Here is a 27,349-nt window from a genome sequence, read left to right on the forward strand (position 1 = left end):
CTACGCCATAGAAATTCATCATATGAGAGCAGCACCCATTGCATTAATTTAAACCGTTCATGTATAGTTTTTTTTTAACATCATTACTGGCATCTCTTATGACGCCAGTTTTAGTAGCTAAAATCAATCGATCAATAATGTACGCCAGGAAAAGCGACGTGCAATATGTCATCAGGAATTCTGAGGTCAATAACCATAAATGTTAAAATTTAAACCTTTTTTTTTTTTAACCAATCGATCGTCCGTGTTTCGAATTACTGAAGCTCATGTGCGCGGTAATATTAAATGTTTTTGAATCAGTCTGCGCGTTCTCTTACATGAGAGAGAGAGAGAGAGAGAGAGAGAGAGAGAGAGAGAGAGAGAGAGAGAGAATGAGGCTTATAAGTTTAGCTTCAACAGGTTGTAAATTATGTAAATTAAGAATATGGCCTGTTTAGAGAGGGAAGAGAGGAGAGACAGATGAGAGAGAGAGAGTATTGGAAGGTAGACGGGGAGATGAGGAGAAGATTGAGGAAGATCGGAGAGAGAGAGACTGAGGAACTGAATATGGTGGTAAAAATATGAGCTTTGTAAATATATTAAAGGATGGTGACGGAGAATATGATTAATTTATACATCCAAATAAAGAAACACGCCTTCTGTTTTTTTTCTTCGTTCGTGGTTGTACCAATAAAAAGGCGCTAGATCATTTGATAAATGTATATGATAAAAACTTGATTTACTTTCTGTGTAGCATCAAGTACTGCATCCGAAGATGGTCTGGTGTCATTATTATTAATTGGGGGGCGTGTATTCAATTAGCCAGATCGTCTGTTTTATTTATTATTATTTATCTTAGGTTTTTCAGCTTCTTGGTTGGGTAATATATAAGTTTTCCTGCTTGGTTAATCCTTATTCTTTGTGTAGTCATATTACGGCTTTTGTGTGTGGTTTCGCGTTTGAATTAATAATCGTCTCGGTAATGTGCGTATGGTGTTTCTAAAAGACTCACGAGATTTGCATAATTGTACAGCGGTGAGAGAGAGAGAGAGAGAGAGAAACCTGGTCACATGAGACGTGTGTGTGTGTGTGTGTGTGTGTGTGTGTGTGTGTGAGGTCGCCGACTGGTGTGACCTCGCTTATTGTGAGAGAGGTAGCCAGCAGCAGTTTCTGGCTTCCTCGTGGGCCTTTTTGTCTCTTTTATCTTAGTCCGAACAATTTTTTTCTCTCTCCGCTTCTTTTCCACTCACCTCCCCCAACCCCACACCCCCCACCCCCACCCCCACACCCGCTCCTTGTGCATCGTGATTGGCAACATTTATTGTTAGCGGTGCGAAAAGGGGGGAGGGGGAGATGGGAAGGGGAGATGTCTCGTCTGTTGTGGGTGTTGAGTTGGAAGGGAGGGGGAGGAGGAGGAGGGGGAGGCCTTATGCGAACAGTGAAACAGTAGAACAAAGTGATTGCCCGCCCGTGAAACAAACTCTCTCTCTCTCTCTCTCTCTCTCTCTCTCTCTCTCTCTCTCTCTCTTTGGCCGTTCTCATGTCACAACAGTTCACTCTCTCTTTTTTTCATCTATGGCGACAGAGAATGGCTGGGAATTGTTGGAGAGAGAGAGAGAGAGAGAGTTATCTCAATATCAGTGACAATATTTTTTAAGAGGCTTTTCGTACAGTATAATGAATTCTCTCTCTCTCTCTCTCTCTCTCTCTCTCTCTCTCTCTCTCTCATACTTACACACTCACATACACATGCAGTTTTTGTCGATTTTATAAGTTTATAATAGCATATGACTGGTTATTGATAACTGTCATATAATTCCTAATTCCATTTCTTCATTATGACATTTATTAATTCATTTGTATTGGATATCTTACCAGAGTCCAGTACAATTCGCGTGGGATATTGGTGGTGGCAGTCTTATCATTCCTAATAATAATAATAATAATAATATCCTTTATTTCGGCTCAGGGCCATATACGTGTAATATACAAAGTAGAGACAATACAATACACACAATCTAGATACAACACGAGATATTATCTTAATATTGATAATCAACAATATCCACACGATTTCGAAGTATTAGTAAAAACAGCATTCGTGATAATGGTAATGACAGTAATAATATTGAGAATGATAATAAAAAAAAATATTAGAAATGACAGCAAATACAGAGCCAGTGATTTTTCATCAGCGTGTGGGGGAGAGGGGGGGGGGGAAGTTAACGCGAACCTGCGACATGTGAGTGGCATGCCACGACACTAACCCACTGAATACCAGCGGACCCAGTCTAACGACCAGTGACCTCTGTCACATTGTTTCCTCCGAGAGTGTAACAGTACACGGATGATTCGTGTCTCTTGTCACTTACTGTCCACACGATGACATTGCGTTATTAGCCCTGGGCACTTTGCCCGGTTATTCAGAGGCCGTTTTAAATTTGTTAAATACCTAAGTGTTATTTTTTTCATACAGACGTTTCCACACACACGCATATAACATACATTTATATATATGTATGCATATATACATATATACATATCACGGACCGTGATACATATGTACATATATACAAAGTTACAGCCACGAAGGAAAATCGATATACTGGAGATGCTAAGTACTTTCGTCTTATTACCGAATAATAATAATAATACATTCATGCCTAATTGAACTAACGGCGTATTTGAAGAGATATTAAGATTAATTCCTGTGAAAAGCATAGTTCGTTTTCTAATGATATACAATATTTCTCGAATCGAAGTCACTTCGCATCTATTTATTTATTTCTTTTTATGTTTTCTAATGATATAGAATATTTCTCGAATCGAAGTCAGTTCGCATTCATTTATTTATTTATTTATTTTTGTATTTTTTTCTCTCTCAGCGGAGTAGCATCATGCCACTGAAGCTGAAGCAATATGCGAGCGTTGTCATGTTCCTTTATGGCTTCCAGTGGATCATTGAAATACCGGTGACAGTATTATTCGTCATGGCAGTTCATTCAACGCTACGTTTAGCCTTCATTACTCACTACACACACCGTCAGTGATTGTCCCTCCCCTTCTAATCTTCCTCCCCCTTTTTCATTTGGCTACCCCTCCGCCCTGGGCGTGTTTTCGTCGCAGGAGGAGAATGATGCAGCTGATTCATTTCTCTCTCTCTCTCTCTCTCTCATTATCATTTATTAAACTGACGTGACGTGTACAGCGAGTTGAATCTGTATTCACAAATCATATTCTTATCAGTTTTTTCTCTGATATAGACATTGTTGGAGCTTAGATATCAAACAATATTCTCTCTCTCTCTCTCTCTCTCTCTCTCTCTCTCTCTCTCTCTCTCTCTTCCTTCCTTCCTTCCTGTGGATGCATGGCGACTACTACCCCCTCCTTTGAAGGGTCGTGACCTACCGCTACCACCGCCATCATCCTGTTGCTGGTGCTGCAAACGGTCATTCATGTTCTCACGCTATGTATTCCCCTCCCCTTTCTCCCCCCTCCCCCATCTTCCTCCTCCTCCGGTTATAACAGCTCCGTGTTCGTCCCTGCTTAGGACTTACCGTCCACTCTCTTACATTCAGACCATTTGGCATATAGTAATGTTTAATGTTTGGTTATCGAGCGTCGATTTGTATGTTTATATATATGAAATAAATTTATATAAACATGAACATCGTTCTAATATTAGTGACAATGTAGCCATGAAATTCGTTTCAGTATTTTTCAGCTTTCATAAAATAATATACAGGTGTCTGATTACATTTCGAAAACTCATTTCGACGCGCAATTTTAGTTGGTGCTATTTGAAATGACGTCTAGTAGATATTTAAACTCTCGATTCGCAAATATTGTCACGGTGTCCCCGCGTGTGTCAATTCGTGCATGTGTTTGGTCAGCGCTTCTGTTCTAACAGAACACTGAAAAGTAAATTTCCCGAATTATGTAAATAAAGGACGATAAATTTTGTGAAAACCATGACGCCTGGTGAATATATATAGATATATATAGATATATATATATATATATATATTACATATATTACATAAAAGTAGCCCATAAAGACGCCAAAATACAGAAAGTGTAAGTACTATATTTCAGGGATTTCAGAGCCTGCTGTCTCTCTCTCTTCAGGTATTTGAGACATACCTACCTGAGGAGAGAGACAGTAGTCTCTGAAATATAGTACTTATACTTTCTATATTTTGGCGTTTTTATGGGCTCCTTTGATCAGATGGAATTCTGTTGTAACAGAACTTATATATGTATATATATATATATATATATATATATATATATATATTTACCTGACTTTTCTTTGGGACAGTATCCTACTACTTTTATCCAGCAATGAACCCTCTAAAAAAAAGGGTACCTTGTTCTGCGTTTTCTTGAAAGCGAGGAGACTTCGTCTCAGGAATTGGGGTTCCTTTTGCCGTGTGACCCAAACCATAACGTGGGCCACTGTGCACAGAATAGTTAAGAGTACATTCCTATTAGTATGAAGGCGCCACCTCACTTTCTGTTTGAAGTGGGACATTTGCAATGCACCCTTGATTGCAGCTTTGTTCGTGAATTTGAAATTGAACAGTGCATGCGTGCACTTTCTATTCGTGCTTTCTTGGCCATGTGTGCGTGCATTGTGCGCGCTGGTCTCGTGTGCACTTCCCTCCAATGCATTTTTGTGGTTTCTTGTTATTTTTTTTTTCTTTTTGTTTTATTCACATTCTGGCGCCCACTTCCTTTGTTCCTCGTCGCTGGATAGTTTGGTATTAATATGCATACATTACTTTCCCTAAGGATTACTCTGTGCTTGTTTATGAGTAATTTGGCATTACAGAGTTTCCTTTAAATACACACACACATATACATACATACATTGGAATACAAGGAAACAGAAGTCCTTATTCAGGCACAGAAAGAAGAACATATACAAAGCACAGGTTAATGGGTAATGCGATCAATACGCGAACGTGCGGAATATTAATCTTCTTTCCGAGTTCTTTATTTGCTTGTTCAGCTAAATCTAACTTTCATAGGACGAGAATCCAACATTTCCTTTTTCCTCTCTTTAATTTAAAAACAACCTCAGACATCCGTGAATGAATTATGATTCGTTTGCTGTAAGGTAGAAAGATTTGCTTACACTGTAAAAGGAACTTTTTTGTTGTTGCGTGCCTCGGTAAAAGATTAGACCACGCAGGAATAAATATCTTGGCAGTCTAATTTGGCCGGTGTCACAGTAGCGGAAAAACAGATCATGACCGTGTAAAAGTGAATTGTGACTTTTTACAGTTTTTGTAAGACAGTTTTCTGATGACAAAACTCATTGCATCAGCTGTTGAGAGGAATGAATTTATATGATTGTTTTAGGTCAGTTTTCGAATGAGAACACTACTGAATCAACAGTTGATAGGAATGAATTAATATGATAGTTTCAAGCAAGTTTTCTTTTGAGAAAACATTGACTAAATCGACAGTTGTGAGGAATGAATTAATGTTAGTTCAGCTCAGTTTTCTAATGAGAAGTCTGGTACTAAACCAACAGTTGAGACGGATGGGTTAATGTAATTGTTTCAGGTCAGTTTTCTGATGAGAAAACTACTAAATCACCAGTTCAGAGGAATGAATCGATATAATGATAGATATTTTAGGTCGGTTTTCCAGTTCAGAGGAATGAATCGATATGATATTTTAGGTCAGTTTTCCAGTTCAGAGGAATGAATCAATATAATGATAAATGAACCAGACCTAAACTTCTTTCAGTTTTCTTCTGAAGATTGAAAAAGAAACCCACAAAATCAGTGTATAACGTGTTTAATTATAAGTATTTACATTTTATTTTACTCAACACTAGAGTACTTTCAGTCCCTATCTGCGGCCCATATTCAAGAGATGTGTTGGTTGTCAGCCTGGGTCAAGGTGCCCAGCAGTCTTCATCTAATAATATATTATTATATATAATATTATATAATATATATATATTATAATATATTATAATTATATTATATATTATATTATAATATATATATATTATATATATATATATATATATATATATATATATATATATATATATATATATATATATTTTCTAATGCTCGATCAATCACTTGTTGCAAGGAATGAACTGTACTAACTGTCTCCCCCTTTCTTGTCTCCCACAGGTGACCAAGTGGATAGCACAAGCAAGTTGTCGAATCCCCTGCTCGTGACCACAGCAGCTGGCCTTATGGTAACCAACCCAGCGCTCTTCACGCACACGATGCTGAGCGCGGCGCCCACCCTTCTTCTGGGCAGCACACCCGTCCTTGGCAACTCCTCGGTTCTTGGAAACTCCGCTGCTCAACTCGCCAACTCATCCATACTCGGGTACGTCTGCAACAGTTTAGCAGTGTGCCATTGCTGTTTTGGGGGGGATATCGTGTTTGCAAGAAGTAGGGCGTTTCATTCGTGTACGTAAATACCGCAACCTTAATCGGAATGACTAGACCTTTGCGTTTTCTAGACCGTGCGTGTTGTAATTGTTTAGTTTCAGGAATACGTTTGGGTTTTTACCTTTTCTTCCTTGGAATATATATATATATATATATATATATATATATATATATATATATATATATATATATATATATATATGTATATATGATTGCCTAATGAAGGAGTATGACCGTGGTTGTTTATCACTTAATAATTAACGAATTTTTCACGCTATCTCAAGATTCTTGCAACCAAACCTTTCTAATGATGCCTGTAGCGTTTTGTAAATACTATATAATTGAGTCATATTAAAAATATTATCTTTCCTGAGGAATGACGTACGTATATCTTACGTGCATTAAAAGTTATAGTTTTAACTCTTCGTACACCCCAGGAGTAGTGACTGGGTCGGTTATATTCAAAGTTTTATACTCTTCTCCCGCAGGAATGACTGGGTCGGCCGGCTGAAGGAGTTGCAGGAGAGAGGAACCGTAGCGGCCGCGGCAGCGGCTGCCGCTGCGGCTGCCCACTCCTCCAGTAATGACCTGGATGCCCTGGATGTGGATAACTCCAGACAGTACACGTCTCGAAACACCGGGATGCCCGTGGCGATGGATCTGTGTGTCGTCTGTGGCGATCGCGCATCAGGTGCGTCTTTTATTCTCTCTTCTTCTTCTTCTTCTTCTTCTTCTTCTTCTTCTTCTTCTTCTTCTTCTTCTTCTTCTCCTCGATTGAATCTGACATCGGGGAAAGAAATGACCTTTAATTCTGTAGGAATCAAAGACATACTGAAAGAAATTCTGTAAATTCACCAGTGTGTCTAGCTGCGAATGATGTTTTCTTTGGGCGTGGTGAAACTGTTCACACCATTCTTATAAACTCCATATTTCGTGAACACCTGGAAGTCCTCTCATTTTGCTGTTTTGCAAATGGAAGAGGAAGGAATGTGCAAAAGAATTATGGCATGACAGAGGCCGAAAACCTTTATCTAACAAAGGAGAAATAAAACTAGCAAGGGAGCCGTTTCAAAGGCAGATCCCGCCTACTACTACCATTACTACCACTACTAGTAGTATTCATGGTTGTATTTTAAGAATCAGATCTGCTTAATTGTAAGTCCTCTTCAAATGATCGATTATTCTATGACATTCGCTGTCCTCATATAAAATTCAAACGAGAGAATTTAGTAAACACGATCCAGTTGATTTCGTTTAGCCTCAAAAGTTGAAGGAATGCCACTACCCTTAAGTTAAGCTGAAATGCTGAGTGACACTTACCAGTATGTTTACGTATATATTTTTTTTATTTGTCAACATTTCATGTGTTCCAGTATGCATATAATTTTAATCAATGCTGCCGCGAAATTTAGTTGATTATTATACTTTTTTTAAATTGCAGTGATAGAAAGGACAGTACGCTATTTTTCTTAGGGTACAATATTTCATTATTTTGTTAAAAGTAGGAGTAGTATATTGTATTTATAAGTGCCCAGCTTTTGTGGCTGAGTGCATTAATGAATTAGGCACATGATTGTTATATGTAATACGTAAACAAATGGTTTACACCGCAATTTAATGGCAATACTATTCTATATGAATAATGTTTAAATATTCAGGTATAAATAGTTATAGCTCGTTAATTTGTCAGTGTAACACCACTATATATATATATATATATATATATATATATATATATATATATATATATATATATATATATATATATATATATATATATAGCAGCAAGCCAATTCAGGCCTATCACTGGATTACCAAGTTTAAGCTTCAAGTGTACATGTAAGCTACTGTCGTAGGCCTATTTTACAGAAATGGTATTGTAGTAAAGCTAATTAAATCCACAGTGATTTCTAGAGAACCTTTGTTTCTTTATATTCAAGTAAACTACTATCAAACTAATAACCTAAACGGAACATAGGCCTAATGTAGAATCCTTGTTGCCAAGGCCAAAGGTTACTAGGCCTAGGCTATTGGCTGTACAGTACTAAGATTTAATACTGTAAGCCTATAGATAGCTAGCCAGAATTAAAATTAGGTCAATTACTGTGTTGTTAGAATTTGGCACCAGTATAATTGTAGATTTTTTCACTATTTTAATATATAATTGGATTTTTTAACTTTTAATATATAATTGTGGATTTTTTCACTATTTTAATATGTAATTGTGATTTTTTTTTACTATTTTAATATATGATTGTGGATTTTTCAACTATTCGAATATATAATTGTGGATTTTTTAACATTTTGTTCTTCACGAGACTGTGAATTTCTTAACTGGTAGTATAAGTTATAAAAACTCAGGTCTGGACATGTAGTTTTTATTTGTTATCATTTTGTATACTTGTAGTAACAGTCATTTGTAGGATAGTACCCTACTAATACCTTGGTGCTCTTAGGATAGATTTTTTTTTATATTAATTATCCATAATTCATAACCTGTGGAAAAACGATGTTAGTTTCAGTATATGTAATAAAGATGTAAGATGACATCATTAAATTAATATACAGCAGGAAAATGCTTGGGAGAGAGGTGTTAATCCATATTTGGGAATAAGCAATTTGAGTATGTAGGACTTAAAGAGGTACAGTGATTGTATTTACTTAGTTAAGTGATCGTATTCTTTAACCTTTTGGGTTTAGCATATCTTCTTACAAACTTTCAGTACCCTGGTATGATCCACAGTACATATTTAGAAATATTGTGAAGCAAACGCCATGTATTGTCATATATTTATCCACAATAATGATTATAGCAATATAGTAGCCTACTATAAATGTAGTGTAACGGTAACACGATAACTGTTGTATTAATCATTCAAATACCCTTTCAGTAAAAAGGGAGGCACGTGTACTAAGTACTCCAAGTGTGCTTTGACCTTTGTTGATGTTTTAAAATTTATTTCCAACCTCTCAGATTTTAACCTAATATAATTTATTCTTTTATTCTCACTACTCTGTAACTTCCTTAGTTATTCTGTTGCATGTTATTATCATTGTTCCTTGGGGTTTGGAAGTATGTATGCTGCTTTACATTTTTTACCAAATGCATTTTAACATTTTTTCCTGTCTTCAGGTCGCCATTACGGAGCCATCAGCTGTGAAGGATGCAAAGGATTCTTCAAACGTTCTATTCGCAAACAGTTGGGCTACACATGTAGGGGAAACAAGACATGTGAAGTTACTAAACACCATCGCAATAGGTGCCAGTACTGCCGGCTGCAAAAATGTCTAGCGATGGGCATGCGCAGCGACTGTAAGAACGATACTAAGGATTTGTACAAAAGTTTGTGGTGTTTTGTCTTTTGTTTTCTTAGTCTTAGGCACCCTAATGTTAAGTTGGTGGCCAGTGCCAGGGGTTAACCAGATTCTTAATTAATGAACTGTTGCTGCTGCTGCTGCTACTGCTGCTTGAGGAGATATTATCGAATAGTATTCGTGCTTCTCCCTCATCCTGTCAGCCTACTACTTATTGCTTCTTTCATGATGATGATGACTATCAAGGACTTAATTTCTAATTGTAAAGTAACATGATATGTGTTGGCTTTGTGTTTGTTTGTCTGTTGTCTCTAGTCCATATAACAAATAACCTTAATGTAAAGTTCAAATGGAGTAATTAACAAAAGTAACAATCTTTCTTGTAAATAATCAAATAGAATTCATCAGTCATTAAGTTAAGAAATCCTATCAGCTGCCATATGAATTGGTTGTATGTTTGTAAATTGCACATGTTTTTTTAAGTTCATATTTGCTTAACTTTTTTAGATTATGGATACAGTAATAGCTTGATGGGACTTGATGTATTTAATCAAGTAGGTATTGTATAAATCCAAACAGAATAGTTGCTTTTACAGTTAATGAGGTTTAACAAAAGTAGTGTAAGACAGAGCTAGATTACGTGTACAGTACATCATAGTCGTAATACAGCCCTGTTTAGAAGCTCCCTCACTTTAGATCTTTGTGAGTAATGTAGGCTCTTAGATGACCTTCCACAGTTGTCTGTCTGGTTTCACTCGTTGTATGTTCATGCAGCCAAAGTTGGTCAGTCAGGTCCTTTTTATGACAAAGGAGTGGCAGCACATGAAATTCTCTTTGCCAAGTGTTTGTGAGTGGTCCTCATACATTTACTATACTGTATAGTACTGGGATGTTGCACAGTACTGTACCCATATTGTCATTTGCCACAAGAACCAAACTAATCAAGTCACTTCTTGCCATCTGACCCATAGCTACCCTCTGTTCCTCCTCTTTCCTAGCTTCATACCCTCTCTCCTTTCCCTTCTTCCTTTTTATCTACCTTATCCCCTTGTACTGGCCACCACACCCCTGTGAGAGCACACGCCTCTGTGCATGATGCGGAGATGCTACAGCCACCCTGGAACCTTGGCCATAGATGCCACATGACCTCTGACCCTACAGGACTGGTACCCTTGTGACAGCCTCTTATATTGTATGTAAAAACAAAACAGTGCCCTATATGTTTGTGGTAAGTGCATCCTAATTAGTCAATTTGCCAGAATCTGAGGCATCTGCTAATTAGTATTCACCCTTTATGACATGTAAGGTTTTGATTATAAAAAGTTTGCTCAATTTTTAACTTAGTAGAAATTAGTAACTTTTAATTATGCCAAATGCACCAGAAACATCACTAAGATTTGTGATGAGAAGCAACACTGTATGACAAGTGCTTCCACATGAATAGACTTTATTTGGAATGCTGATAATTTTGAAAACTAAAAAGTAATTTGTTATGTAATGGATAAATATGCAAGAATTTCATTTTTCCTTGGCAATAAATTTAATTTCCTAAAATGTTGAAAATGAAGCATTGTAAATTTCACACATTTTGATTGCCATTCTGAAATCGTTCGGTTAGACTGAAAGAGAAGTACTACACCAAGAAGTAATTTTAATTGATTTGTGTCTCAGTTAAGTAAATGTGGGTGAACAGGTCAGGTGACTATGGTGATTTGGTGGCATGAGCATTAAGCATGAAAGACCTATTGTTAAGACATTTGGGTAATCATATTCAAGGTCAGCTATGATCAAGGTCAAACAGGTCAGCATGTCTTGACTCTGAAGCATTCATACCCTCGCCTCTGCCTCGTGCAAAGCTGCGTGTCGCTACTCAGGCGGTGACCGGAGGTTGAAGGAACTTAGTCTTATTGAGTGTTACGTGCATTTCATTCATCCAGGGAATTACTTTGAGATGACTTGGACTATGTAACTCTCATTAAGTACTGACTACTACCCTCTTCCCTGCACCACTGCATGCTACAACCTCCCTCAAAAATGATTTGCCTTTTGCTTGAATTAGAGGGGCCATGTAGCATCATAAGTTGCATGGAATTGCACATACAATATTAAATGAATGATTTTGAGTAAATCCATGGCAGTCATTGATTGATGCTGGAAGTTCAGTGATGCAGGCTCATGGCTTGAAACATTATTGACAGTCTTGAAAGAGTTCCAACATCCCATACGTAACCCTTTCAGGGGTTACCGCTGTCAGTGATGCTTAATGTCAGGTGCAGGAGTCAACTCTGACCAACACTACCCATCATAGTGCACATTGGTGTTTGGTTTTATTTATTGTACTATATTTTCACTGATTAATAAAAAGTCTTGTCTTTATACTCACACTCATTGTTAATTGGTAAATTGATGGGCTTGTGTTTGTCACAGGTTGTGAAAATGACCTTTCTCTCACATCTGAAAACAACTTTTGTTTGATTTTATTAGGTCTGAATCAAAAGATCAATACATCATTCATTGTATTTTTCTTATATTTTCTTGGTACTTAAATCTATTTTGAATGAAAGATGAGGTGGATTGTCTAATATTTGAAGATTTCTTGCAAGTGATTTTCAGTCTTTTTCACATTCTTTTCACATCTTAAGAAAGTAAGTGAGGGTGCCAGCTGCACATTTCCAGATGATAAAAGACACAAGCACATTTGGCTCCCCTTTGGAGAATTGCATTGGGGCAACATCTAGCTAAAGAGTTAGTTCATCTTTTTTTTATTTTTTTTTTTACTGAAGTCGTGATTTGGGGTACCTGTACTGGCATCAGTGGATGTCTACTGGAATGAACACAAAAAGTACAAGGAAATTTTCTCTTTATTTATATTTCTTTTGCACATCAGTTTCATTTCATAGCACTGAGATATTACAATTCTTGAGCAAGAATCTTGGGGGTTCTTTTTTTCCAAGTTTCCTGAGATCAGTTTAAATGTAAAATGTGAACCGAAGTACCAGAATTAATTTGTTCATATACGTTGTTTTTCTGATGTGAAAGAATTTTCATGATATAGTAATAATAGAAAAAGTATATACTACATAGTACTGGAATTTTTGTCAGGGTTACCTACTTATACTCTTCAAGGTAGTTATTATCATATGTTCAATTGCTCTCTTGGCATCATGGTATTCAGTATCAAATAATTTGTTAAATTGTTTTGAAGTAAAAATTATGACTAATTTATCCAGAAAATCTTAATGTAAAGTTTTCAATCTTAAATTTGCTAGCTATAGAGTACATTTATTATTAAAGATAGATAAGTCTATGGTAATTAACATGAATTTTTATCCCACTTATTTGGTTGTAAATACAGCAGTCCAGTCAGAACGAAAACCAAATAGCGTGTTGGGTGAGCGAAGAGATAAAGAAGGAAGCCCACCGATGCCTCTAGTACACCCTTTCGCAGAAATGGAGTCTTCCTTTGCCTCTAGTAAAACACCTATTGTCGGCAAAGATATTCCCTCCCAGCCTGCTAATAGTCTTGCAGAACTTCATCTTCAAATGGCTAAAGCCTTTGAGGGAGCATTCTGTAGGGACAGCAAAGATCAAGGTAAAAGTTATTGAAGCCCTTGTTCAAAATAGTACATAGTTTAGTGAATGTAAGCTTGGAAGATTCGATGATCGTAGTGTGAAGAAAGTTTTATGTGTGCAAGTACATTTTGAATAAAGAGGGATCATATTAGAAATCATGATCTAAGAAATATTAGCAGTAAGCTTAGATAATATATGAAATGTAGGTTTTTGGAAGATCTTACTTTGAGCAGTGTCAAAGTTGGGTAATTTATGTATATAATATAATAGCCGATTGGTGGTGAAAAAGGCTTTATGGTAATTGTATGAGGATTTTAATAGGGTGTTTGTATCGTCAAGTTTGCAGTAACATAAAATAATGACAAATTTTAGGTTATTCATAACAGTTTGGCCTTTTAGTAAATATAGTGACCATGAATCTGTTTGGAAATAATATGTAAATTGCACTTGTTGTGGATGTTATACACTATTGAACAGGAATTCTGAAATGTAGAATAATGTAAACTTTCATTCTCTCAAATTCTGATTCAATCTTATTTTAGATAAGTTGTTTCATTTTAGGATGCATTGAAGAAATGTAATTTATAGGGTACATAACTGAATTTGCTCATAAATTTCACCATACAATAGTTTGTAGTATTTCTATAGTTTATTGGGTTTGATACAAGGTCAGTTTGTAGTAAGGTAGAATAATCTTTCATTCACTTAGTTATTGTCAGGTTTGTGATGTGTTGTCATTGCTTGCAAGCAATGTAACCAAACTTTATTGGTTTCAGAATGGCATGAAACTAGTAATGGAGAGATAAGAAGAGAAGAAATAGAATCACCAGCAACGAATGGAGATGGTGACAGACATACAAATGATAAGCAGATTAAAAAAGCCATGGAAAATCTATCAAAAGTAAGTGATCTAACCTCATAGTAACCTCTCCAATTTAGTTTTCTGAAAAGAAAACTATTGTGCCACTCTAGAGGGTTGCAAATTGTTATGTCAATCACCCACCCTCCAATCATCAAACATACCAAATTGCAGCCCTCTAGCCTCAATAGTTTTTATTTTATTTAAGGTTAAAGTTAGCCATAATCGGGCTTCTGGCAATGATATAGGACAGGCCACCACTGGGCAGTGGTTAAAGTTTCATGGGCCACAGCTCACATAGCTTTATACTGACACCACCGAAAGATAGATCTTTTTTCGGTGGCCTTGATTATATGACATATTGTAAACTACTTGGATTGCGCTGAAGAAACTTCAGCTCATTTTTTACTTGTTTTAATATAGGATACAGTATTAGCATGAATTTATTATTGAAAAGTTAAACCAGAACCAGTGAGTTTTATTAGTTTTGTGTTTGGTACTAAATACAGCTGGCAACACAATGACTGAGGCTACTAGGCCAGCAGAGGTCAGAGCAGTACATACTTGACCTTGACCTTACCCAGTAGGCTTTTATTTATTTATTTTTTTTTTTTAGTCCATAACTGCTTTAAGTTAATATGAGATGGAATTATCCATTTATGAAAGCTATGGAAAAATACAAATTACTTTAAAATTTGGTATACTGTACCAGTGGAGTAAGTTACACGTACCATAATTTTGGAGTCAAATTGCTGAGGCATTTCCAGTTTAATGCTAATACACTACTTATATTTCACATGGAATGAAAAACAAAGAATTTTTCAGATTTCTGGTGAATTCTTAAGGTTTGCTCAGCAGTAAATGTTCATTTAGGTCTTGATTTCCTTAATATATCTGTTTTATGTGCTATGGCAAATTTTTAATTTCTCTGTGAATTTGGACACGACATTAAGCATTAACATTTTTGTGTGTTCTGTTTTGTCAAATGATGCTGATGTAAGCATCAAGCACAGGCAGGAAAATGCTCTCAATAAATTTGGATATGCTAATGAAGGGAAACAGTACACTATAATAAAAAACATTTTTTGAATTCATTTAGGCTAATAATTCATACAGGGTTATCAGCTCAGAGTTCAGTGTTACCTGGAGAGCTGACACAAAATCTTAAGCTCATAATATACAATGTGGAAGTGAAATCACAGGAACAATATGAATGGCAGAAATTTATTACAGGTAGTTTATGCTGATGATGATTTATGATGAAAGTGCAAATAAAAAATGGGCCCCATAGTCCAAATATTCTTATTAACTTGTCAGTCAGTCCACACTAGAAGAGTTAGCTGTAGTCCTCAACTAGCATCATTAGATTTGCTATAGGCTCCTAGAGCACCATCTCATGTTAAATGTAACGAACTTCTAGTGGAGAGTGGAAGAGAAGAGCTTGGGTTGTCCTATACTTTATGAGTATAAAGCTCCCATATGAATACAGCATTCAAGATTCTTGGAGGTCATTTAATGTGGGTTTGGTTCACGGCCTTCAGGTCTTTCAAGTTAGACTGGTTGAAAAATTTAATGAAGAAAAGGGTACATCAGACTGGTGACACTCCACAGGGTAGCAGGGTTGGTATGACATTAAGAAAAAGAGTACTACTATAATCTGGATGAAATTGAAAGGATAGCCAGGTTACTGAGAAATAAAAATATGTCATTACAGCTGGTAGAAAAAGCAGACTGAAGAGAATGCATAATGCCTGTACTATTTTGTGCAGCAGAAATATAAAAGATGACAAACAAAGTGAAGGCGTCCATAAAAAAGTGCAATTGTAGAATGTTAAGACTTATGGTCAGAGTGTCGAGGTAAGAAAGCAATATGATTGAGGAAGTGATGGAGAGACAGTATATACAGCAGCTGGAAAACAGACACTGATGTCAAAATTGAGATGTTTTGGACATATGAGGAAAAGGAAAGAGGAACAGTTAGGAAGTGGTAGATGCCCCCAAAGAATCATGAAAAAGAGTGACAGATAAATAGTACCTAATATGGTGGGAGCTCATACAGAAAATGCACTGGACAGAGAAGAGAGAACTTATTTCACATGTAACCCCCCATAAAGAGAAAGGTTGGCATAAAATCATTCATGGTGATGATTAAAGACTTGAGGATGTTACTGTTCGGAGAGAAAAATCTGTAAAATGGATTACTTCATGGTTTAAGTTTCTTATTTCTATAAATCTTTTATAAAAGATGTTAATTCAGAAAATTAAATTAGAGGTCAATTCATAGAACATGATTGTAGTGCACATTCCAGTCATGATTTATATGGATGGCTTATTATCAGAAAATGTGAGTTACATGTGCTGAAAAATAACATATAATTTGTCCAAAGTACATGACACTAAATCTATATTTACATTATAACAGATAGCTGTAGATTAGGCTTCGGAGTATGCAAACCAATCTTTGGCCAAGTTTTTATGTATTCAGATTCTAAAAGTTCTTTTGAACTTTAAATCACTGCCTTTCATCCATGAATTCAAAAGGCTCAAGAATGACTTTTTTTTTTTCTTGTGTCCATCCATTTCTGGTGGGTTCTTACCCATGTTTTGGATTCTTGATAATAAGAAAGCAGTACAGTGGCAGGGGAAGTGGTTATCCTCTTCTAGACCATGATAAAAAATACAAAAGTACAAGTCTTAGTCATTTTCCTTTGAATTAGGTAGGCAAAGGGATGTTAACAAAACTGTATTGGACATGCTTATTTAATTCATCAGTTAATGTTAGAGGGAAGTATCATGTTACTTAGGGTGGAGTATAGCTTGGTGCACTATCCTAGATAAAACTATGGCAACCAGCTGCAAAAATATAACTAAGGTAAACCTTGGTTGTATTTGTTAAATATTTCTATTTCGTTTAATTTGAATATACGTACTATATTCTGCACCTTGCATCTTGTTAGAGCACTAAATGGCCTTCTTGATCCAAGTACCACACAACCATCATAAAACACTGGAACCTAAAACATATACATGTATAGGCCTAAGTATTCACGTTACAGATGTATTTTTATTGCTTCACTCTATTATACAAAGTATGATTGTGAAGTACACTTTATGTAAAATGAAAACCCAAGTGAAGTAGTAATACATATTGCTGAAAATAGCAGGTGAACAAGGCTTATCCAGTTACAGGTTCTGTTATGAGAATTACAATCTTTGAAAAGTAAATTGATATTTAAATATTTTTAAAAAAGTTATGACGTAATTTTTGGTACTTATGTTTGATTGTCATCATACCATTTAACAAATAATACTGAATAAAACTTTGTTATTACAGCAGTATAATGGTTCAGAAAATGGAGAATACGATGATAATGAAAGCGACAGTACGTATGAAGTAGACGGCCCATTGTTAGCAGATAGCTTAGTACCATTCAACTTGACTGCGCCGTCCCCAATGCCCGCCTACCTCAATGTACATTACATTTGTGAATCCGCATCCAGATTGCTGTTCCTATCAATCCATTGGGCACGCAACATCCCTACCTTTCAGTGTTTAAGGTAGGTTATTATTGTACTTATTGATTTTGTTGTTAGCAATTTATCAGAGTGCAGCTGCAATATGCATATCAAGGTTAGACTTTTTTGCAGAATACATTAACAGTGCTGCAAAGCTGCACTCATCTCATTGTTTTAGACATTGAATGGTGTGTTACTTTTGTTTTTACCACTTTCTTCAATGAGTGTCAGGTCTTGATATGAACAAATTATGACAGATTAGTCACAAGTACATCAATGTTTCTAAATTTTATACCTTTCCTGTTTTTATATTGCAGTTATGTAAATATTAGATAGTTGAAAATATTTTAATTATGTGGTTGATGATCAGATAGAGTATATACAGTAACAGGTTCCAGGAAGAGCATTATGTATTGAAATAATTAGATCTTCCAAGAGGGAACTGGTACTTTCATGAAGACACCTCTTCCTTTTCTTTACATTCTTTTGAGAACTTTTCTTTTGGTGTTTGTATTCTGGTTAAAATTTTTAATGCAGGCTGGAACTCCATATCTGATTGGAACAAGAGAAGCAACTAATGAAAGTTCACAGTATCAAGTTTCAAATGTGTTGTTTACTATAGTTTAATGGGCTTGTAAAAGATTTTTAATGGATGAATGGTGTATATGAAACACCTTATATACTCTCTCCTTCACAGTAAGAATAGTTGGATGTGGTTCTTGACTTTTTTAATTGATTATGGTTTGTTGCAAAACAAATAATTAAAATTTGATAATTTAAAGTCTATTTTGTTGCTACAGTTAGTTCCTGAGAAGTATATGAGAGCTTGTGGAGTAGGGATTCTATAGCCCTTGTAAAGGCATGAATAGTTGCATTTGTATGATGAATTTTGTAGGTATTATCATGTCTTTATTTTCATATATATGCAAGCTTTGTAAAACAAACTTTTGTTGTCATTGTATTAAGTGTTATACTCAATGACTTTTTTTCTTTTACAGCCAAGAGACACAGGTTACTCTTGTAAGGGGTTGTTGGTCTGAACTCTTCACACTTGGCATGGCTCAATGTAATCACATTATGTCCCTCGATACAATTTTGACTGCTATTGTATCGCATCTCACACAGGCTGCTGCCACTGAAAAGCTCACACCATCTCGGTTTAAACAGGTATTATACTACACTTTTTGGAATGTAACATATAATCCTTTATGACTTAGATACTCGAGTATGGTCTATGCATTGCATGTATATTTTTTATGAGATATTTATAAATATTCTTTTGTGATTTGAGGTGAGTAATACACCTTGACATATTTTATGCAATGTTTAATGTTAATATTAACTGTAGTTACCATACTTACAGTTATTTTTTTTACAGGTGTCAGATCACATAACCCGCTTACAAGATTTTGTATCTGCGATGTCTAAGCTACAACCTGATGAACATGAATATGCATACTTAAAGACAATCGTGCTCTTCCAGTGTGGTAAGGAGGATACAAAGTTTTTATAATTTGAGATGCCGGTATACATAGATACACGTACTGTATGTGTTTCAGATGCTGAGCTATTTACAGTACATAAGTTTCTGCTGAACTGAACATGATGAGTTGGATTTTAACCAATATAATCATGTTTTAAAGCACAAACTAGTGCTATGATGTTTTTATGTCTTAAGATAAAATGGCTGAATGTTCTTATGCTACAGAGTATAGAATTTTTAGTTGATTTTGTAAGGCAAAAATAACATTATCACCGTACTGTTATTACTGTAGATGTCAATGATATTGATTTTGCTTACAGTGTTTATTAGTGCTAAATTATTATTCACGTAATAAATAAACTGCCTTTTACAGAACATGTCTCAGGAAGTAAACGTAACCAGATAGAACGACTACAAGAGCGCGCAGCTCAAGAGCTCAGGCATCATGTAGAAGATGCTTACGCTGAAACACCAGAAAGATTCACTAAATTGCTACTCAAGTTACCACCATTAAGAGCACTTCATCCACAGGTACGTAAGAGTTTTCTCATATATTTTTAAAGATTCTTAGTATGTATTATGATTATATAATTAATTTTGTCTTGAGTTTGTTGGGAAATTAGTGATGATCTTTTTACTTCTGATCAAATTAATATAATAAAAACCAGAAATAGCCTGTTCAATGCATTTAATTCTTTCATGATTTACTGTGTGGAGAATTAGTGAATGGTCACTTAATATATTCGGCCAAAAATTTAGAGGAAATTTCTCAGATAATAATAAGACATGACCAATTAACCCTCTTACGCCGAAGCGGTAAAAAAAAAAATTGTCTCCTGTGTGCCGGAGGTGTTTCAGAGTGAGCGGGGAAGCTGAAAAAATATTTTTTTTAAAAATCACAGCGCGCTTAGTTTTCAAGATTAAGAGTTCATTTTTGGCTCCATTTTTTTTCATTGGCTGAAGTTTAGTATGCAACCATCAGAAATGAAAAAAATTATCATTATCATATATAAATAATGCGATATATGATAGCGCAAAAACAAAATTTCATATATAATTGTATTCAAATCGCTCTGTGCGCAAAATGGTTAAAGGTAACAAGTTACTTTTTTTTCGTTGTAATGTACACTAAATTGCAATCATTTTGGTATGTAACACATTGTAAAACGATAAAAGCCACACAGAGAAAATATTATCACAAAATAATGCATGAATTCGTAACGCGCGGACGTAAATAAATATTTTTTTCAAAAATTCACCATAAATCTAAATATTGTCCTAGAGACTTCCAATTTCTTTCAAAATGAAGACAAATGATTGAATATTACTATATTGTAAGAGTATTAGCTTACAATTGCAGTTTTCGACCATATCTGACGAGTTAAAGTTGACCGAATGTCGAATTTTTATATATATATATATTTTATATGCAATTATTTCGGAAATAAGAAAAGCTACAACCTTTAAATATTTTTCATTTTATTCTAAATGAAATTGCGCACATTTTCATATATAAAACTCTATGAAATGCCTAATATGAAATGGAGCAAATATTCCGAGAATGGTACGTACGCATTTCGGAGATTTGTGGCGGAGAATCCGTGCGCGGAGGGAAGGAAAGATTTTTTTTTAAATTCACCATAAATCTAAATATTGTGCTAGAGACTTCAAATTTGTTTCAAAATGAAGATAAATGACTGAATATTACTAGACTGTAAGAGTTTTAGCTTACAATTGCGTTTTTTCGACCATTTCGGTAGAGTCAAAGTTGACCGAACATGGTTTTTTTTCTATTTATCGTGATTTATATGCAAATATTTCAAAAATGAGAAAAGCTATAACCTTCAATTATTTATTGTTGTATTCTACATGAAATTGCGCACATTTTCATATATAAAACTTTATGTAACGGCTAATTTAAAATGGTGCAAACATTACCACAATCGCACGTATGATTTTTTCGGAAGAGTTACCGCACGGACGTAAAGAAAATGTTTTTTTTTTTCATAAATTCACCATAAATCGAAATATTGTGCTAGAGACTTCCAATTTGTTGCAAAATGAAGGTAAATGCTTGAATATTACTAGAATATAAGCGTTTTAGCTTACAATTGCGTTTTTCGACCATTTCGGTAGAGTCAAAGTTGACCGAAGGTTGAAAATTTGTCACTTATCATTTTTTATATGAAAGTATTTCAAAATTGATAAAAGCTACAACCATGGGTTGCTTTTAGTTGTATTGTGCATGAAATTGCGCACATTTTCATATATAAAACTTTATGTAACGGCTAATTTAAAATGGTGCAAACATTACCACAATCGTCTGTATGATTTTTTTCGGAAGAGTTACCGCGCGGACGTAAGGAAAAAGTTTTTTCATAAATTCACCATAAATCGAAATATTGTGCTAGAGACTTCCAATTATGTGCAAAATTAAGGTAAATGATTGAATATTACTAAAATATAAGAGTTTTAGCTTACAATTGCGTTTTTCGACCATTTCGGTAGAGTCAAATTTGACCGAAGGTTGAAATTTTGGCACTTATTGTTATTTATATGAAAATATCTCAAAACTGATAAAAGCTACAATCATGAGTATTTTTTTGTTGTATTCTACATAAAAATGCGCACATTTTCATATATAATACTCCATGTAACGGCTAATTTAAAATGGTACAAAAATTATGTCAAAGTGACGAAATAATTTCCGAGATGTGTCACAGATACTTTTTAGTGCGGCAAGAAAGAAATTCGCGCTTGCGCGCCTGTGTAACGATTGTAAACAAAACAACACCTTGATCCGTGAACTCCCAGCATCCCCCAAGGCGCGTGATTCAAGAGTTTTCGGCTGGTAGGCCTAAAAGTATTTTTCCTCGAATTTTTAAAAAAACTTTTGTATGTCGACGTAAAATACGTCCAGTCGGCACCCGAGAGACAAAAAATGTCGACGTAAAATACGTCCAGTCGGCGTTTAAGGGTTAACTAAGAAATAAAAGAGCATATAGTGTAAAGCAAATTTCCATTAGTATTGTAATGTGGCATAAAATTCTACACATAAAAGAATTGAGACTAATGTTAACTGCCAAATTGAGAATTTTTGACCTAAGGAAACCTACTAGATAAAGATTATGCACTCCTATCTTTTAACTTTCACATAGGGCTTATTGTATTTTAATGGAGGATAACTAGATTTTAAGTAAACTGCTCCATAGATAATGCAATGAGTAAAACTGGAAGTAGATAGTACCTTAGACTCATCATCTTTCAAAGGTTCTCATTCTTTTACCTAGCAACACTATAATCTGCAAACATAATTGTTGGGTATACAGCTGACAGGGTTGTTTGACAGGACAGGTTAAAGGAGGTTTCTTCTTTGTGGCAGATATCATCTATTGTTAAAATTTCCTCTTTGTTTATTGTAGTGTCTTTTAGCCACCGGTCAGACAAGTAAATGGAAGATTTGTATCGGTGTAAAAAACAATATTTTTCAATCTTGAACAGGATATTGCATGAATGTTGAATTGTAGCAGGGACAAATTTAATGTATATTTAATCAAAATAAGAAAATTAGTCCAAATGCTAACAATGAGCGAGGCCATCACATCTTTAGTAGATTAGACATAATGAAAATGACAAGACCAACACACTCACTGACAAATATACTGTAGTGTTAGGAGTATTGAAAAGTGATTGATATAATTTTTATGTGAAGATAATTTCATCAGTTGAAAACACTTCCAACTTTTTCTAAGCAGTGTGTAGTAGCACGTACAGTATATGTTTTGCATTAGGTAATTGGTGCTTAACTGTGCCTCGAGACCCCATTTGTTCACTTAAATCCAGTGGAAAGCTTGATTAGCCTACAACAAATTTTTAATTACAATGACCACGATAGCTGACTTCATCATTTTAAGCTTACCCATTTTGGTATTTTTAATTTACAATTGATCTGTCTTATATAATTACTTTTAATAGACTGTAAAACTGTGCTTGGTATAGAATTACAAATAAGAGATTGTAAACCTGTAATAGACCCTAAATTGTGCTGGAAATTTCCCATGTCTCTGTTTCTCGAATTTTTCATATGACTTCATTTCTTTATGAAGAATTTCTTTTTGAAGAATAAATTGTAGCCTGTAATACAGTATTTAAGTTTAAGAGGGAGCAGTTGAAGTAACTAACATAGAAGTAAACTCCAATAATTAAATTTTACAATTTATAAGAGTTAGGCATTTGTTTCATGCAAATTTCATTAGAATTTGATGCAGTTTGTATCATTTTGAATTTTCTTGAATAAGAAATTTTGTATCTTGTAGGCACTTTAGTATGTAATATGATGCATATTCATAATGTACTTTTGTATTCTCAGGTCATGGAGGAACTCTTCTTTGCTGGTTTGATAGGTAATGTTCAAATTGACTCCGTTATCCCGTACATAATGAAAATGGAAATGACTGAATAGTCAAGCTTGGGTACTGTACACATTGTACAGTGGAGGGCCAAAGAGACTACAATCGTTGTGGAGGATGTTTATATTTATACATCGGTCTCCTCAAAAGCAAGACAGCAGTGTGCATAGCTGTTGTCAGCCTCTTGAAAGAAAACGTTGAAAAAGACATTAAGTTTACTCTGATGTTAGTCTATTTTGACATTCAAGTGCTGAACCAAGTTCTACCAGTACAATAAAATACTTATTGTAAGGGAATGATGAAGTTATGGCCAGACTGAGAGTAAACCTATTTGGAAAAGGTGAGACAATTTGTGCTGTGAATTTGTACTTCACGAGCTTCTCTTGCTAAAAATGAAAGTGGTGGTCAAAGAAAAAGATTTAGCCCTATCACTTTGGTGGGTGAATGTTGCTGCATTGTGTGGTTGGTGACTCCCTACCAAGGATGTTGTAGTAAGTTGTCTTTGCTCCACATTATTCTTGTTCAACTCTCCAGTGGATCAGGGTACTTTCTTAAGCATTATTTTAAGTAAGTTGCAGTTGATGTACATTTTCAGTATATTACAGTCTTTAACTGCATAATAAATAAAGGCTGTTCAATTATCAATACATTAATGTGATTAAAGGCCAGTTTTTGTGATTGCTCTTGTTTTGCAAGATATAGTCCAGAAAAGATGCAACATAGTGATGGTGGACTGAGTTTCAATAAATGGTAATTTACCTTTGATAGTAATTTATACTGTTGTGAAACAGTGAGCCTTATTGACACTTGGTTCAGTGTTCATTTATGTTGATCTCATCACAAATAGTGCTGATCATGGAAACTCTGGGCTTCCGTGAACTTTAGAAATGTTCACTCGAATACTGATGGTGCAAAAGAGGCTTAATGCATCCTACTTATAGGTTGTTCATTAATCCTGTTTGAAATGGTTGATGAGTATGTTAAAATTCAGGCACTCTAATATGTGATTATTATTAGTAATTGTTTTTACCTTTATCATCAATCATTGTAAAGTGAAGATGGGTCCAGATAACAAACTAGTGATTCTCTCAAGTTTTGTTTAAAGCATATTTTTCTTTGCTTTTATATATATTTAAGGATTACACCCAAGTCAACAGGTTTCTGGACTTGTGATGTTTCCAGGACTAGTTGATGAAATGGGAAAAAGGGCATAAAATATAGTTACTGGTTGAGAGGTTTCTCAGTGACACTTGAGTTACATAGATTTTGAAAATTTTATTTTTCTAATATAACTTCACTTGGTGATACAGGTACAATAATGGCTACATTACTTTTGGGGGTGTAAGTAAAACATGAACTAAGACAAAATCATAAGGAAGTTGACCTTGCAAAGCTTAACTATTCAGGGATCATTCAAAGAATTTTTTTGTATCGTAGGTCTGTCTGAATTACTTGAATCATCTGTCTTTACTTCATCTTGTCTGGGGTTAGACTAAAAGTTTCATTAAGCAAAGTCATGTATTAAGACATCCACCATGAATTTAATTAGGTTTTTTTTAATTTTACTGTTAATTTTATGATGACCAGAATCTTTTTACAGTGCACTCACTATCTTTTTCTGGCTGAAAAATATATGCATTGAAATTCAGTTTCCTATTTTGTATATAGGGTGGTGCTTTATTTTTGATTTTGTCTTCTTGTCATTATTGGAAATATATCATTTTCTTTTTGATATGCAGTGCTGTACTATATTGATATCAGTATTATATTTAATGTGACAGGTCAATGGCTTGCAAGAATCACAGTATCCCTGGAAAATTTTGTTGGTCAACTCAAATTTATTTACTCTTGCATGTCACAAGAACTGTAGTTGTCTTGTCAGCATTTCCGGTGTTAGGATTATGGAATATTTTCTTTTTAATTTATGAAGTTAACATGTTTTAATTGCTGTTGTATCTTGATTACTAGTAAGTACCACATAAGAAAGGTTTAATTTTTGTTTTTATTTTTATCAAATCAAAGCAAGAGATTGCAGAAACCTAATTTGCAGTTTGTATTGGCTGCTGAACAAACAACTACTGTACTCCTGATAATCTACTCTAGTCTGACCTCATCAGATGTATTTGGCATTATGACATTGCTTTATTTTACTTATATATTGTGCATTTCTTCCAACTGGTTGTAACTTTAGTGTTGCGACATGAATTTTGATGTGCACCCGTTGTGGTATACAATATTTGTTGAGTGGATTTGCCACTGCACTTCCCAAGATCAGTAAATTAAAATTTGGTATGGCTTTATACCACTAGTGTTTGTTGCACTCTGTTGCAGAATCACGGAATCCAGTTACTGAATTTATGGATGCTGAATAATTTGATCATGCAATCAAGACTGCACCAAAGTTACTGTGAGAATAAGGAACTAGTCATTTGGCAAGACTGTTAAGCCATATTTAGTCAACCTTACAAGAATTCCATGTTTAGCAGCAGAGTTTGGGGCACTCAAGTGATTTTCTGAATCTAAACTACATATTACATTTATTGTCAGTTCGTGTTTATATTTTTGTAATGCTGGTATTTTTATGTGAAATATCAAAAAAAATGAGAAATGTCAAAAAATATACAGGGATTTCATACATTTTTAATGAAATTTTCTACCAATGTAAAAAAAAATAACAGTAACACTAGTTTTACATGAAAAGTGAGGGGTTAATTAGAGAGTTTATTTTTCAGTAACCGAATCACGTTAGAGGTGGCTGTAAAACTGTTTTTCTACTGTATGTGTTATTAATCAGTAAATCATTGATTGTGAACAGTGTTTTTCATTGTGAACAGTGTCTCACAAGATTTTCAATAAGTATCGATTTAGGAGAGAGCAAAAAGGAAACTCATATTGTCCCATTCAAAAAGAAAAACACTTCTCATAGGTATAACATGCAAGGTTCTTCCATCACATTGAATTATCAAAAGATACTTTCATAATGGATATGCCTTAAGAAAATACAAATCACATTTTTGTATATGAAAGACTTATTGTATTTTTATATGAAATTTTTGAAAATAAGTCTTACTGCTCATATATCAATTCACAGTGGAGCTTCTCTGTTGTGCAGTATGTGATATAATAAGCAGAGAGAGTCTTGGCTCAGTGCTAACCATTGAAGACTCTGCATTGCTTGTCATTTCACATAATTAATTCCTGAGGATTTGAAACGGACATTTATGGTAGTAGTACTGTACTTTCATACTCAGAATCTATATTTTATACATCACTAAACTAGAAATACATTGCAGGGTATTTCACCCAGTGTGTTTACCATATTTTTGTCCCTTTCAGATCCCCAGCCATTTCCTCACCTCAAGACTTTCTTGAGAAACACCCTTGTATATATCATTTAAGAACAACAATCATGAATCGTTTGTTTATTTCATTACTTATCTATGATGTAATTATGTATTTCTTAATATAAATTGGAAAAGACAATGCAAATGACTTTCTTTTACTCATTGATTTATTGTAAGACTTTTATAGATATTCAGAAATTTTCTAATTTAATTCACGTATTATCTTCTAACATTCTGAAAGTGACAGGAGACAGTGTAGGTTATAATTGTACAAAGGATATACTGTAACATTTGACCATGAAACTTTGGAGAATTAGAGGTTAGGTTTTACTTGGCCTGAACAGGAATTACTCTTATAATGTTCTAATATTGAATCCCCGTAGTGGTGGGTAATGCTACAGGCATTACTAAAGGTTCTTTGCAGCGTCCCTTTGGCCCCT

The 27,349-nt window shown here is 34.7% G+C and overlaps 1 protein-coding gene across 10 annotated transcripts in view; it reads left to right on the top strand.

The window, feature by feature from the left end:
- The window catches only part of LOC135196137 (orphan steroid hormone receptor 2-like), a 337,215-nt gene extending 310,161 nt beyond the window's left edge, over positions 1 to 27,054 (top strand). For 9 of the 10 annotated variants that reach the window (XM_064222677.1, XM_064222671.1, XM_064222673.1 and 6 more), the window contains 10 exons: positions 6,141 to 6,345; positions 6,899 to 7,101; positions 9,544 to 9,753; positions 13,081 to 13,317; positions 14,075 to 14,199; positions 17,492 to 17,715; positions 18,672 to 18,840; positions 19,052 to 19,160; positions 19,530 to 19,687; positions 23,526 to 27,054. In XM_064222677.1, the coding sequence (XP_064078747.1) occupies positions 6,206 to 6,345; positions 6,899 to 7,101; positions 9,544 to 9,753; positions 13,081 to 13,317; positions 14,075 to 14,199; positions 17,492 to 17,715; positions 18,672 to 18,840; positions 19,052 to 19,160; positions 19,530 to 19,687; positions 23,526 to 23,618 (1,668 nt within the window). In that variant the 5' untranslated portion in view covers positions 6,141 to 6,205 and the 3' untranslated portion in view covers positions 23,619 to 27,054. The remainder of the gene's footprint in view (positions 1 to 6,140; positions 6,346 to 6,898; positions 7,102 to 9,543; positions 9,754 to 13,080; positions 13,318 to 14,074; positions 14,200 to 17,491; positions 17,716 to 18,671; positions 18,841 to 19,051; positions 19,161 to 19,529; positions 19,688 to 23,525) is intronic. The other variant, XM_064222670.1, reaches the window with a different exon arrangement.
- The last annotated feature ends 295 nt before the right edge of the window (positions 27,055 to 27,349 follow it).

This window comes from Macrobrachium nipponense, chromosome 17 (assembly GCF_015104395.2).
Source record: "Macrobrachium nipponense isolate FS-2020 chromosome 17, ASM1510439v2, whole genome shotgun sequence".
Classification (NCBI taxonomy): Eukaryota; Metazoa; Arthropoda; class Malacostraca; order Decapoda; family Palaemonidae; genus Macrobrachium; species Macrobrachium nipponense.